General features: G+C 36.2%; 1 protein-coding gene across 1 annotated transcript in view; it reads left to right on the forward strand.

Annotated features, from left to right (window-relative positions):
• The first annotated feature begins 11,602 nt into the window (after nucleotides 1–11,602).
• Nucleotides 11,603–15,770, forward strand: part of LOC148946138 (uncharacterized) — a 50,331-nt gene continuing 46,163 nt past the window's right edge. The window contains exon 1 of the mRNA XM_089097817.1: nucleotides 11,603–11,660. Coding sequence (XP_088953943.1) covers nucleotides 11,620–11,660 — 41 coding nt within the window. The 5' untranslated portion in view covers nucleotides 11,603–11,619. The remainder of the gene's footprint in view (nucleotides 11,661–15,770) is intronic.

A 15,770-nucleotide genomic window follows, 5' to 3' on the forward strand; every position in this document is an offset into this window, starting at 1 on the left:
GGCTTCATACAATAGTCCAATGGGGGTGAATCAGTTTTCATTAAATTGTCAAGTGTCCCCTGTGAGAATATCTTCCGTTGAAAGGATAAATCGGGAAAATCGTCATCTAGAATCAATTGTTTTTCCATAATCACAAGATTCGACCTAATTATCTCTTTCTCAAATTATTTCATTTTTCAATCCTATCACTCTCACTGCTGACTCTAGACTAAACATGATTCGTTTTATTTTATGAATATTTGCTAGCCTAACAAAAAAAGGAGACGTTTTCAATTTTAAAACAATTTTGATGTATAATTACATCAATAACAAATAATACACTTATAGAGTTACTGTTATAATTCATTGTCATCTATTTGTTTCACAATTGCATTTAAAGTACTTTTAAGTCTATTCACATGTGCTATATCAACTTTTACAGCGAAGCATATTTGATCCTCCATTTTAAATTTGCTCAAAGATAACACATATCTTGCATATACTTCATCTCATTCAAGACGAAGCCGTGATCCTCTTCTGATTTCTACCGCAATATTTGGTGCTCTTGTATCATTGCTAACAACTCCACTATCAACTTCTAATAGTGTAAATATTCCACTCATTATTACAAACATATCTTAATGAATAAGGTCAAACTGTTCTCGCTCCTTGAATTCTATTCTCACACTAATAACAAGTATAGCAAAAATCCTTCCTTATCGTCACTGCGAACTTGTCCCGTTCATATTCCCGACTCCCCTTCTGGCCTAGAAAGAGGTGTCATTGATCCTGTCCCGTTAGACTCGCTCTTATCCAGCAATGATGTAAACAACACTCATAACCATCAAACAACATCAAACATGTTGGTCAACAAACAGAACCATGAAACAACATCATATAATCATCAAATAGAACAGAACCGTGCAAAAAACATCAAACAACATACCCATCAACAAACAGAACCATGAAACAATACCAAATAACCATCAAACAGAACAGAACGTCGCCTGAAAGCGGTTTTGCCGAAAATAATAATTTTTGGCGGAACTGAGTTACAAACGCCATCTTGTGTAAAAAAAATCTCCTTTCGAATGGTCTATTTGACATTGTAAGACGTCTCTAACTGCCTTTATTTTGCAGTTCTCCTTTGCCGAATTGCATATTTTTTGATTTCTTTAAAGCGGTTTTGCCGAATCGCATACGGGATTATAGCATGGTCTGTTTTGCCGAAAGTTGCTGATTTGCTGAACGCGACCTTGGAGAAGAAGAAGACGATCTTTCTTATCTTGATGAACAAGATATAATTATGAGGCCCAAGAGATTGAAAATGTCGATTTCCCCAGATATTTTTTAAACAGACAGGTAAGAATTAGATATTTTGAGACAGAAATATGTATAGCAGCATTAATTGGAGTTTGCTTCAACAGTTCTAAAGGAGGTGCTAATGAAGGTTCATGGACAGAAAACAGTCTAGAACACTAATCTGTTTCCTACTTGGGAAGCTAGTCCTGATTCAGCTGGCAAACATCTTCCTGAATGGGATGTTCATGTCAATATTGCATTCATGTGTCTTCCTAACTCTGATGAACACCCCAGATAGGCACTGTGATCCTTAATATATTAAACCTAGGCATGGGTTAAAGGCTTCTTTTTTATACTGGTTTACTACAGGTAACTGTTATTGCAAGTGGCTCCCTAAAAATAAGATTGAATAGAAAATATAACTTATTGTTTTTTAATAATTTTAGTTATATAAAACTTTGGAGAGTCACTTGCAATAACAATTTCCTGTGGTAAACCAGTATAAAAAAGAAGTCACAAACCCCTATCATGGTTTAATGCATTTTGGATCACAGTGCCTATCTGGGGTGTTCATCAGAGTTAGGAAGACTCATGAATGCAATATTGACATGCACATCCCAGTTAGGAAGATGTTTGCCAGCTGAATAAGGACTATCTCCCCAAGTAGGAAACACATTAGTGTTCTAGACTGGCAGAAAAAGCTGGGTCAAAGATTTCAGTCAAGGAAACAGATGAGGTGGTTGTTCCTTGACCTGTCTGTGTGTAGGCTAATGAAAGGGTGCGGAAATAGTTTGTGTCACTAAAATCATTCTTAGAAAATGTTCCAGTAACATGGGTGAACATAAAGCTTTCTTTTTTAGCTCCGAAGATTTGTCTTCAGATGAAGATTCTGACCCGACGTATTTCCCGCAAGTAGAAAGTGATCCAGAATCTCCACCCAGTAAGGGATCTTCATCAGAAGTCGAAAGTACTGCACTCTGCGAAGATACTGGCCGGTCCAGCTCTCCTACTACTTGGACAAGTAATAGAACAGAAAGTGAACCAGAGGCTACCAGAGAAATCAGTGAAACAGCTTCTGCTAGCATGTCTCCAACCAAAGAAGGAAATGATGGTACAGAAATGAGAAATAATGCATCCAAAAAAGTCAGAAAGAGGTTAAATAACAAGGAAAAGTGGGTGAAAAATCAGATAAAGAATGCAGTAAACTCTGGAAATGTTTATCTGAACCCTGTTACCAAAAAAGTACATGGAAAGGAGAAGGAAGTGAAACCCTTTAATTGCCCTCATTCGTGTCCTTTCAGATGTTTTGAACATTTCTCGGAGACTGATCGTCAAATTGTGTTTAAAAACTTTTGGGCATTGTCAAAAGATTCCAAAAGGATATAATATTTTAAAACAACAAAATCTTTACCTAAAAAAAGGAACAAAAAAGAGAAACTCGGTGGAAGCATACATTCCACTATTATCTGTCAGTTCATAAGAAAACTGTGGAGGTCTGCAAAGGATTTTATTTTGCTACCCTAGACATCGATGATAAGCGGATACATTATGCCCATAAGTTATCAAGTGGTGAAGTACCTCCTGTTAGTGTACCACAGAATCCTGTGAATAAAAGTAAAGAAGAGGATCTCGCATACATAAGAAAGCACATTGAAAGCTTCCCAACCATTGAATCTCATTATTGTCGTGCCAAAACCAACAGAAAGTTCCTCGACCCTTCACTCAATATAAGCCAAATGCATTCATTGTATGAAAGTAAGTGTGTGGAAGATGGTAAGTTGCCTCTCAAGGAACACATATACAGAAGTTTTCAATTGTGAATTTAATCTTGCGTTTCATGTGCCTAAAACTGACAGATGCGATTCTTTAGAAGAAAAAAAGGTGGTTGAACAAAATGGTACTGAATTATCTGAGGAGGTCAAAACCTCTCAAGCAAAACATTTGAAAGGAAAACTAGAAAGCAAAGAAGAAAGAGATAAGGACAGGGCTTCGGATGACCCCGTATTGTGTTTTGATATTGAAAACGTTTTTTCTTTGCCAAAGGGGGATGTTTCATCCTTTTTTTACAAAAGGAAGATCACTTGCTTTAACTTAGTTGCTATTCTTACCTTTCGCAGACAGACAGGAGAGCTAATCAAAAAGTTTATTGTTGTTTGTGGTCAGAATGTCCTGCTGGTAGAAGTGGAAATTATATTGCCAGTGGTCTTCGTGCTATCCTTGATAAGGTTTTTACTACCTATCCTGACATCACAAAGTTGGTTACATGGTCAGGTTCATGTGTGCCTCAAAATCGTAATCAAATAATGAGCTACATGATGCAAGACATCCTGAAGAAGCATTCACACGTCCAGAGTATAACGATGAAGCATTCTGAGCCTGGCCACTCCACGATTCAGGAGGTGGATGCTGTTCACAGCGTCATTGAGAGGTCTTTGAAGCACAAGGAAGTCTTTTCGCTACTAGACTTGACAAAAAAGCTTTTGATTGTTCGGCCCCGTGACCTGTTTGTCATTATTCAAATGACCAAACAGAAGTTTTTTGATTACGCCAAAACGTCCAAATGCTATAAGTATAGCTTAGTGCTTATAGCAAGGACTATGCAAAAGGGTGTTCTACAAAACTTCGTTTGCGGATACTACTCCTTCTGTAGCGCTGATTGCACCAGAGGCTAGCCCAAGGAGGCCATTGCCCAATGTGTCAGCAGTGAATGTTGTGGAAAGGTTGCTGCCTCCTATACCTTCTTGTACAGTAGTTGAGTTGTCAACAGCAAAAATAAAAGACGTAGAATCTCTTTACCGTTTCATGCCAGCAGTAGATGTGGCATATATGAAAAGTCTTATTAGAAGTTGTAACAGAGCTGAGGTACATAGTACTTCAGCTGAAATCACAGCGTGTCCCGAAACAGCCTCTGCCATTAATGCTCCGAAGGTTAAAATCAGAAATTCCAAGAAGCTTGTTGCTAAGTGAGACCTCCCACTGATCTTTTGTTACATTTTATTGTAAAACTCCCAGTTAATTGTCGAAATTAAAATTTGTCTATCAGATGAAATATGTTTTGCCGAGAGTCGCATTTCTAATTCATGCTGAGCCGATTCCGTTTCGTCATATCTTACCTATGTTCCGAAATTTTCAGGCGGTTTTGCCGAAAATGATATTCATTCCGTTTTATCTCAGGAAAGGCTCACCTTAGACCAATAAAAATAAGCACAACGATATAAGCGATTTTTCTTCTTAATTTTGAAACAAAAAATCAACGCTCTAGCTATTGCCGATTCTGAGATACAAATGTCAAAATTTTCAAACTCGTTTTTCTCCCGTTTTTGGAAAAACAGATTCGGCAAAACTGCTTTCAGGCGACGAGAAGCATGAAAAAAACACCAAACAACATACACATTAACAAACAGAACCATGAAACAACATCAAATACCCATGTTTTTACCAAGGACATTAAATCTCATCCAAACTTTTACCAAGGACATTAAATCTCTTCTCGTATTGGATAATGGGTTCCTACTCATATTATCACTGTTACTTTTATTTCTTTATTCCCTGTGCTAAATTTTAATGGACATTCACCCAAAATTTGTCAGCTTGTGACCTGTTGCCGATGTCAGGGTATTCTGGCATTATCTTATGCGATTTTTTATATTAGGGGGAAACTTCCCCCATGTGCTTTGAATTTGTGTCTTGTTTTGTATGTTGGACCTTCCTTATGCATTCTAACCAACAATCTGCTGCATAGTGATGCGGTTTGCCATAACAATAGCAATTGAATCTTTTCTATATTGCTTGGTGATCTACCCTTCCGCATAGAAGGCTTTTTCTGTACACCTTGGCCTGTCACTATTTGCTCTACTATTCTCTTCAGGAGGAGGAGGTGGGTGTCCATAATACTTTGTATTCCGAGACACTAAGGATCTAATACCTTGGGTTTGGTCATCAAATGCGGAAGGATTTTTCCTTGGTGAGATTTGGAACTTCCTCGCGCCTTTTTGGTTAATGATCTGGCTCCACAAATCTCACACGCTTTTGCCCCTTCCTTACTTTACATTTTCTTCGTTTCCTGTGCTATTCATTGGCATCTGATTAAACTTTTTTCATGGCCTTGTCAATTTTTACCTCTGTTTCTTCTAGGATTATAGACTGCTCGAGATTTCCTGGTTTCCATGATAAAATTAGTCTTAATAGCTTTTTTGGTTGCCCTTGCGTAAAAGTATGTAATTGTACTTTTTGTACCGTCTCGTCACTTCTTCCTTTTTTAACTGTAAGCATACAGACCAAACAACTTTGTCTGCACATTCCCTAATACTAGTTGAGGCATTAAATGTCAATGCCTCAAAGTGCGAGAGGCTCTGCTCTTAGCCTCTCGGAAACACTCGTTTTTATGAACTTTGTTTTAAAAGATTCAATTAGAGTGCTAACCTCCTTGGGCTCTTTTTCCCTAATTGCCTTAAAGTGTTTACGCGCTCTTTCATTTAACCTCGCTGCAATGCATTGCTATTTTACCTTATTGTCAAACGACTCGGTTAATTCGTCGAAACTTTTCAATTTTTTCGATGAACCCTTCGACATATGAAATGCCCGCGTATTCCGGTATAATTTTAGCAATTTCAAGCAGCGTTGATAGGGAAACCATTTTTTCATCTGGTAAAGCCATTTCTGTTCCAATATGCAATTTTTATTTAGTCTTTTCGACCCAGTTTTTGGGCAATACCACCAGATGTGGAAAAGTGAGTTTAAGGTTGTAAAATGAGGTTAGAGCTGACACCTTATTACTCCCTTTATAGGGGATATAGTTACGGTCCTAAGATAAATAAACTTGGTCAGCATGCCTTAGGCTTTGACCTGACTAATATGACGTACTGACTGGAATTGATCGAGAGTCTAAAATAACGTTATAGAGAGTTTTGATATAGTATGATAACTTCTATTAAGCATTAAGGGAGGGAATTGTACAGAGGCATAATCATAATCAGTTCATAATCATTGTACAGGCATAAGCATAAAATACAAATAATAGTTAAATCATCAACACTTACAATTTCTAAAACGATCCAAAAATCTAGAGGTCAGTATAATTAGTTTAGAGAGACAACCCCCGTTATCGCAAAACTGGCAATTATATTCTTTATGCCTCAACCACACGTCCTGTTTTAAAACAAGGAAGTGGTATTGCAAATTTCCCGTATCTTCACCGCCATTCCGTCAGTTCTTAGTTTGGTGGTTAATTTCCAAAAACTTTTATCTAGAACCCCCATAAAATATGCGTTGTTGCATTTAAAATGCTTTTATTAAAATCAATTTATTAAAACTTAAAATGTCAGGTTATTACACTGCCGTCAAACAGTCAACTATGTCATATTTTTTCCAAACCGAAACTTTGTTAAACTTGCTAGTGATATGAGGTATTTTGGGCCGCGTTTTCATGCCCGTAAATGGTCCATTCCTTCAGACCACAGTCGTCTTTGCACGTTAAAGTGAACCAGAGTTTGCAATACAGAAGTATAAAAGACAGTTTACACCCGACAATGATGAAAGTGATGATAACTCAGTGACAGATGGTTGAATTTTAAAAGTAGGCACATTTTCAGACTCAGCATACTCGGTTTAGTCATGAAAGATACCCTAATCGCACCTACTACCTCAGCATACAGAAAAGAGGATGACCTGCGATGATGAAAATGGTGATACCCCGGAAACTACTGATCTGTGATCAAAAGTTAACACATATTCAGAATCAGCAGACCTGAATCAACCATAAACGACCCTTCAAATGTCCAAATCTCTCAATTTAAAAAACACACGATTTTACGCACGGAAAAACGCAGTGAAACGTGGAAAAACATGCTAAGAAAATGTGGTTCTGCCCCCTGTCAGATTTTCCGTATTTTTCTACACACCTGTGCCAACTTTCGCACTTTTACAATAAAATGAACAAATCTTATGGAAATTAGCGCTTATGTGCCTAACTACTCCGGGCCCATGTGTCTGAGCGGCTATATGCTTGTTTCTGTGTCTGTCTTTGAGTATTTGTGTGTCTGAATCTATGTGTTTGTATGTGTTTTTTCTCTCTCTCTCTGTATGCTTATATGTCTAAATGTGTGTTTGCTTGTCTCTATGTCCGTTTTTTTCTGTTTTTGTGTGTGACTCTGTTTGTTTCTATGTATTTCTCTCTCTCTCTCTCTCTCTCTCTCTCTCTCTCTCTCTCTCTCTCTCTCTCTCTCTCTCTCTCTCTGTCCCTATGTGTCTGAACGGGTGTTTGCTTGTCCCCGTGTCAATCCTTGTGTGTTTGACTCTGTGTTTATGTAGTTGTTATCGCCCCTCTCTGTATGCATATGCGTCTGAGTGGATGTTTGCGTGTCTCTACGCCTGTCTTTGTGTGTTTGTGAGTCTGACTCCGCATATGTGTACGTGTTTTTGTCTCTTTCTCATTATGCCTATGTGTCTGAGGGGCGGTTTGGTTGTCTCTGTGTCTGTCTGACTCGGTGTGTTTGTGTGCGTTTCTCTCTCTCTCTGTAGGCCTATATGTCTGAGCGGCCGTTTGCATGTCTCTGTGTCTGTCTCTGTCTGTCTCTGTTGCCTGACTAGGTTTGTTTGTATTCGTCTCTCTCTCTCTCTCTCTCTCTCTCACACTCTCTCTCTCTCTCTCTTTATTCAGATGGGTCTGAAAGCGATTTGCTAGTCTCAGCGTCTGTCTTTGTGTCTTCGTGTGTCTGACTTGGTGTGTTTGTATCCATTTTTCTCTCTCTCTCTCTCTCTCTCTCTCTCTCTCTCTCTCTCTCTCTCTCTCTCTCTCTCTCTCTCTCTCTCTCTCTCTCTGTGCCTGTGTGTCTGAGCGAATGTTTGCTTGTTTCTGTGTCTATCTTTGTATGTTTTTGTGTCTGATTATGTGTGTTTGTATGTATTTTTGCTACTCTCTCTCTTTGCCCGTATGTCTGAGTGGCTGTTTGCTTGTTTCTGGGTCTGTCTTGTAGGCCTGACTCTGTTTGTTTGTATGTGTTTTGGTCTCTCACTCTGTGGCTATGTTTCTGAGTGGCTGTTTGCTTGTCTATGTGTTGTCTGAATTTGTGTGTGACTCTGTGCTTTTATATGTGTATTTTGTCTCTCTATCTCTCTCTGTGTTTGTATTTTTGAGTGGCTGTTTGCTTGTATCCATGTCTGTCTTTGCGTGTTGGCTTGCCTAACTCTGCGTTTTTGTATGTAATTTTTGTCTTTCCCTCTGTATGCATATGTGTCTGAGTGGTGGTTTGCTTGTCTCTTTGTCTATGTGTGAGTGTCTTACACGGTGTGTTTGTATGCGTCTCTTTTTCTCTCTGTATGCCTCTCTATCTGAGTGGCTTTTGGCTTGTCTCTGTGTCTGTCTGTGTGTCTCACTCAGTGTGTTTGTATGTATTTTTCTCTCTCTTTCTATATATATATATATATATATATATATATATATATATATATATATATATATATATATATATATATATATATATATATATATATATATATATATATATATATATATATATATATATATATATATATATATATATATATATATATATATATATATATATATATATATATATATGTGTGTTTTTGTATATATATATATATATATATATATATATATATATATATATATATATATATATATGCATATGTGTCTGTAAGGTGGTTTGCTGTCTCTTTGTCTGTCTTTGTGTTCTTGTCTCTCTTTCTCTGTGCCTACTCTACCGTTCCAACAAACATAATATATACGTATCGCATAATACCCTGACACCCTTTTTCTGAGCATCCACTTCACTTCCGCTTAAGGCTTCTAATGCTAGACGCAAGAAATCAGAGTGATAAGTTATCGATAAATGTAATGAAACTTCGTATTCTGAATGTTTCGGAATCACAACGAAATTAACCAAGCAGAAAGGGTGAATTTTGTTAGTTTGAAAAATTCAATCACGGAGAAGGATCTTGGAGTCAGACAGAAACTAGGATAAATTAATTTATCTTAATTACAACTGTACACAGAGCTGCACAAGTATTTACAGTCATAATACTTCCGTCAGCAACAGTTACAATGAGTCAAAAACTAAAGTTAAGAACAAAAAAAACATACGGGTCGAAGATAAGTGGCAGGAAGAATTAAAACTACTCAAAGACAAAACGGAAGATCAAAGAAATATTCGGCTGAAAGATATGCCGCAGCAAGAAGGAGGGAATTTGCGGTTAAGGGGTAGTCGGCTATGAGAATTACCTGCAAATGCGAGAAAGTGAGCATCAGAACGTGTAAGCAATGAAGTAAAAACAAAGATTTATGCTCTTAGATTACAAAACCTTTCAAAGTTCTCTCTGTTCCCTAGGGAACCCTACATTTTCCCGAGTACCCAAACAAAGCTCACCCATTTTGAGATTGCTACTTACAACGAGAATCGATATATACAAGCCTACTACTTGCCAAAGGCCGGGTCCCGGCTTTTGTCACAACCCGGCTTTTGTCACAACCGCTTTTGTCACAACCAACCAAGGTTGGTTTTCCTTAAGGTGTTCTAATGCCATGATTATGGCATTTAACTCAGCAGACATTATAGATAAGTTATTATATAATCTCTCGCCCATTGCAATTTTCAGGTGAGCAAGGAAAGCATCACTTGCTACCTTCTCATTCATTTTTGACCCATCAACAAATATTTGGAAATGGTTTTTATAGGAAATTGTATTAAGTTCAGCAAATTTTTTCTGGACAAAAGCAATGGTGGTTAAATCTTTATTCCACTTTGAGAAATCAGTATTTATTCTGGGAATTCACCAATTCTATCGAGGGGATTGGGGGAAAGTGGGTGCAATAGACTTTGCTGGGACGGGGAACTTCTTCTGAATGTTGGCATACTCATTTGCAATGCCTCTATACATGGCTGGATTTCTTAACCAATTATGTAGGGTGTGTAAGCTATTTGATTCAATTTTTGTAAGATGTTTTGGCAAGAGAAAGCTACGTCTCTCCCTTATTGTTGTTAATCCACTCTCCATAAGTAGAAACTTGGTGCTGGTGGGTATCCTAAGACCAAATATGCGACGTATTATATCATTTTGTGTTGTTTCAATTTTTTGCATCTGGGTCTTTGCACATGCACCATATACGATGAGCCCATAGTCAATATGGGGTCTTATATGTGATTTACAAAACGGGAGTAAGGTTTTCTCCTTACAGCCCCAGGGTGTGGAAAGAAGTCTTTTTAGTATATTTGTTTTTCTATAGCATTATTTTTATTGTGTTTGAAATGTGGATGTGGAAATTAAGTTATTGGTCAAGTATGAGACCTATCTTTTGGAATAGTTGTTTTCTTTAGAGTTAGTTTTGCATTAACATGGTTACGCTTTCGGTGAAATTGGACTATTTTTGACTTGGTAGGTGCAATGGGTAAATCTGAATGTTTAGAGAATTTTTCAAATTGGAAAAGTGACTTTTGCAGATTTGACTGTGCCATCTCAAAGGTGTTGCCAGATGACCATAGCACCAGATCATCAGTATATTGTAGATTCGTGTGGGGTAGGCTCATGTCCCAGAGATATAGGGCAAACGGGTGGCAACTGAAGACTGCTCCCTGAGGTAGGCCTTTGGTTGTTGTCTTTTGGGGTGAAGAGGCTGAACCAACACAAACAATGAAACTTCACACTTCTATGAAGGATTTTATAAAAGATACTAGCTTAGGGGTAGTCCAAGGTTTTCAAGTTTATTTAAAAGGATTTGGTGGTTCACATTGTCATATGCCCCTTCAAAATCTAGGAAAGCTGCAACTGGGACATTATTTTTTGAGAATGATTCATTTTTTGTATTTGTTAGCAAAATGAAAGTATCTGTTGAGGAGTGGTGTTTCCTGAATCCAGTTTGAGTGTGAGGGATCATATTATTTTTTTCAACAAACCAGAGGAGTCTGTGATAGATCATTTTCTCCATTATTTTCCCCTCATAGGAGTAATCATTATGGGCCTATAGGATTCAGGGTTATCTTTGGGTTTATGTGTAGGTTATCTGATATGCCGATTGTATTTCTTCCTTGTTTTACCCATAACAGCTTGTTACCCATAACAGCGCTATAATAGCGCTATAATTTATATAATTTATAATAGCGCTATATTAGCGCTATAATAGCGCTATAATAGCGCTATAATAGCGCTATAATAGCGCTATAAAAAGCGCTATAATTTACCCATAACAGCGCTATAATAGGGTTATAATAGCGTTCGCTATTTTTGGGGTACTTTGGGCTATTGATTGCTCGTGTTTGGGCAATACGTTATGCAAAAACCTGGCAACACTAATTGAAGAAGGGTAGAAAATTTTTCCTGTCCATGCTCAATATAGGAAGAATTGGAAAAGCTGGAATTGGCTGGTAAACTGGATTATTTGAAAAAATTGACGAATATGATCAGCGTAAAATTATCAATTTTTATGGCAAAATACATTGACCTATTTATAAAGGTTCTCAGATATTTATCAAGGGGGGGGGGCACTAGAGTCAACACTAGGCTATTTTTGTTCAGGTGTCTAGGCTAAATAGTTCCATAGACTAGTAAATGATGGGGTAACGTTAATGTAAATTTCTAGGTGGTACTATAATTTAGCTAGGATGAAAGTGAAAACATCATTTGATGCCCTTTTATAACTCAATTGCTTCTGGGGCTAATTGTATCTTGGGCCCTTAATGGGGTTCCAAAGATATTTATATAAATTATGAAAGAGCATAAAAAAGCATCAAATGATGTTTTTGCTTTCATCCTAGCTAAATTATATGGCCCACTGCAAATTTACCATGAACTTTTTGAAATGGCCTCTTTTTGGAAATACCTATTTTGATGTATGTATCCTTTTAATGTTTCAGTTTCATTCACATATTCACAGAAAGCTGATTTTCTTCTGATTCTAGAATTGTAACTTTTAATGCTTGATACTTATTCTATAAATCACAAATATTAAATACATTTTTCTTTTCAATTGCTTTCCAGAACAGAGACCACATTTTTAATTTAGGTCAATATCTACCAAATCATATTATTGAGTTAGGAATAATGAAACTTTCAGGAATGGATGTACATGCTAAGGTTTGTCCCGGGAAGGTACTTTGAAGTACCTCCCTCCACTCATCCCCCCCCCCTCTATATAATGGTAAATTACTGCACATTACTAGTTGTTTTTAACTCCTATTTCATCCTATATTACTTTCATAAATATAAATCACTGCTTACCTTACACAACTTCTGCTTTTAACCTTGTTAATTAAAATATATTCCAAAATCCTATTGAAATCCTAAGCCATTTAATTTTCAACCCATGCTGACTTTCTTTATGGTATATGAAACCAGCTTTGTTGTGATGTCACACTTGCCTTATCAGAAATCCTTACCCTTAAGGGTAGCAGGCACATGCCAAACAACTCTGTTGATAAGACCATTTAAACTGTATTAATTAAGGAAAGGATCTGACAAGAGAGACCAGTAAAAATAACCCAATCTTTTTAGAGGACAAATTATGTCATGGAAAGATGTTTTTGAAATTCCCCTTCCACCCAAACTTAAAATTTTCTAAAATTCTACTTTAGAAGCTTTTAAAATATTTCTACAGTACTAAAAGATAGAGTGATAAAAACATCGTAATCGACTTCAGAGGACACCTTATATCACGGTACAATGTTTTTGTAACTACCCTTCCCCCCAACTCAAAATTTTCTCTAATTCTACTTTGGAAGCTTTTAAAATATTTATAAAGTACTTAAACATACAGTGCTAAAAACATCATAATTGACTTCAGAAGACACGTTATATCACGGGAAGATTTTTTTGAAAGCCCCCCGCCCCCACCGCGCAAATTTATTCAAATCTATACTTTAGTAGCTTTTAATATATTTTAAATATTACTAAAGAGCTACATACGCGAGCGCGACATTCATCAGACTAAACAGTATAAAACAATTTATGTCATGGGAAGAGGTTTTTAAAATCTCCCTTCCCCCCAAACTCAAAAATTTTACAAAATTATATTTTAGAATATTTTTAAATATTTCTAAAGCAATAATAAATAGAGTGCTAAAAACATCAAAATCGACTTCAGAGGACACGTTATATCACGGGAAGAGGTTTTTTAAATCCCCCTTCACCCCAAACTCAAAATTTTCTAAAATTCTACTTTAGAAGCTTTTAAAATATTTCTAAAGTATTAAAAGATAAAGTGCTAAAAACATCAGAATCGACTTCAGAGGACATGTTATATCACGGGAAGAGGTTTTTAAAATCCCCCTTCTCCCCAAACTCAAAATTTTCTAAAATTATACTTTAGTAACTTTTTAAATATTTCTAAAGCACTGTGACATAGAGAGCTAAAAACATCAGAATCGTCTTCAGAGGACACGTTATATCACAGGAAGATAGTTTTAAAATCCCCCTACCCCCAAACTCAAAATTTTACAAAATTTTACTTTCGTAGCTTTTTTACATATTTCTAAAGCTCTAAAAGAAACAGTGCTAAAAACATCAGAATCAACTTCAGAGGATACGTTATATCACGGGACGAGGCTTTTAAAATCCCCTTCTCCCCAAACTCAACATTTTAAAAAATTCTACTTTAGTAGCTTTTTAAGTATTTCTAAATAACAAATACATAGAGTTCTAAAAACATCAGAATCAACTTCAGAGGACACGTTATATCACGGGAAGATTATTTTGAACTCCCCCCGGCCCCCCACCTCAAAATTTTTCAAAATTCTACTTTAGAAGCTTTTTAAATATTTTAAATAGTTCTAAAGTGCTACGACATACAGCTCTACAGACATCAGAATCAACTTTAGAGGACAATTTATGTCATGGGAAGATGTTTTTGAAATCCCCCTTTCCCCCAAACTCAAAATTTTCCAAAATTCTATTTTAGAAGATTTTTAAATATTTCTAAAGCACTAATAGATAGAGTGGTAAAAACATCAAAATCGACTTCAGAGGACACTTTATATCACAGGAAGAGGTTTTTGAAATCACCTTTCCCCCCAAACTCAAAATTTTCTAAAATTCTACTTTAGAAGCTTTTAAAATATTTCTAAAGTATTAAAAGATACAGTGCTAAAAACATCAGACTCGACTTCAGAGGACACGTTATATCACGAGAAGAGGTTTTTAAAATCCCCCTTCGCCCCAAACTCAAAATTTTCTAAAATTCTACTTTAGTAGCTTTTTAAATATTTCTAAAGCACTAAGACATAGAGTGCTAAAAACATCAGAATCGACTTCAGAGGACACGTTATATCACGGGAAGAGGTTTTTAAAATCCCCCTTCCCCCAAACTCAAAATTTTACTTTCGAAGATTTTTTACATATTTCTAAAGCGCTAAAAGATACAGTGCTAAAAACATCAGAATCGACTTCAGAGGACACGTTATATCACGGGAAGAGGTTTTTGAAATCCCCCTTCCCCCCAAACTCAAAATTTTCAAAAATTCTACTTTAGAAGCTTTTTAAATATTTCTAAAGTATTAAAAAATAGAGTGCTAAAAACATCAGAATCGACTTCAGAGGGCACGTTATATCACGGGAAGAGGTTTTTAAAATCCCCCTTCTCCCCAAACTCAATATTTTCAAAAATTCTACTTTAGAAGCTTTTTAAATATTTCTAAAGCACTAAGACATAGAGTGCTAAAAACATCAGACTTGACTTCAGAGGTCACGTTATATCACGGGAAGAGGTTTTTAAAATCCCCCTTCACCCAAACACAAAATTTTCCAAAATTTTACTTTATAAGATGTTGTAAATATTTCTAAAGCGCTAAAAGATACAGTGCTAAAAACATCAGAATCAACTTCAGAGGACACGTTATATTACGGTAAAAGCTTTTAAAAAACCACGTACCCCTAAACACAAAATTTTCAAAAATTCTACTTTAGTAAATTTTTAAATATTTCTAAAGCGCTAAAACATACAGTTCTATAAACATCAGAGTCGACTTCAGAGGACACGTTATATCACGGGACGAGGTTTTTAAAATCCTCCTTCCCCCCAAACTCAAAATTTTCAAAAATTCTACTTTAGTAGCTTTTTAAATATTTCTAAAGCTCTAATAGATAGAGTGTTAAAAACATCAGAATCGACTTCAGAGGACACGTTATATCACGGGAAGAGGTTTTTAAAATCCTCCTTCCCCCCAAACTCAAAATTTTCAAAAATTCTACTTTAGGAGCTTTTTAAATATTTCTAAAGCTCTCAGACATAGAGTGCTACAAACATCAGAATCATCTTGAGAGGACAAATTATATTATGGAAAGATGTTTTTGAAATCACCCTTCCCCCCAAACTCCAAATTTTCAAAAAATCTAATTTAGTAGATTTTTAAATATTTCAAAAGCACTAATTGATAGAGCGCTACACATATCTGAATCGACTTCAGAGGACAAATTATGTTATGGGAAGATGTTTTTGAAATCCCCCTTCCCCCAAACTCAAAATTTTCCAAAATTTTTCTTTT

Source organism: Artemia sp. Qi Xiang Cuo, chromosome 12, assembly GCF_049724085.1.
Source record: "Artemia sp. Qi Xiang Cuo chromosome 12, ASM4972408v1, whole genome shotgun sequence".
Taxonomy (NCBI): domain Eukaryota; kingdom Metazoa; phylum Arthropoda; class Branchiopoda; order Anostraca; family Artemiidae; genus Artemia; species Artemia sp. Qi Xiang Cuo.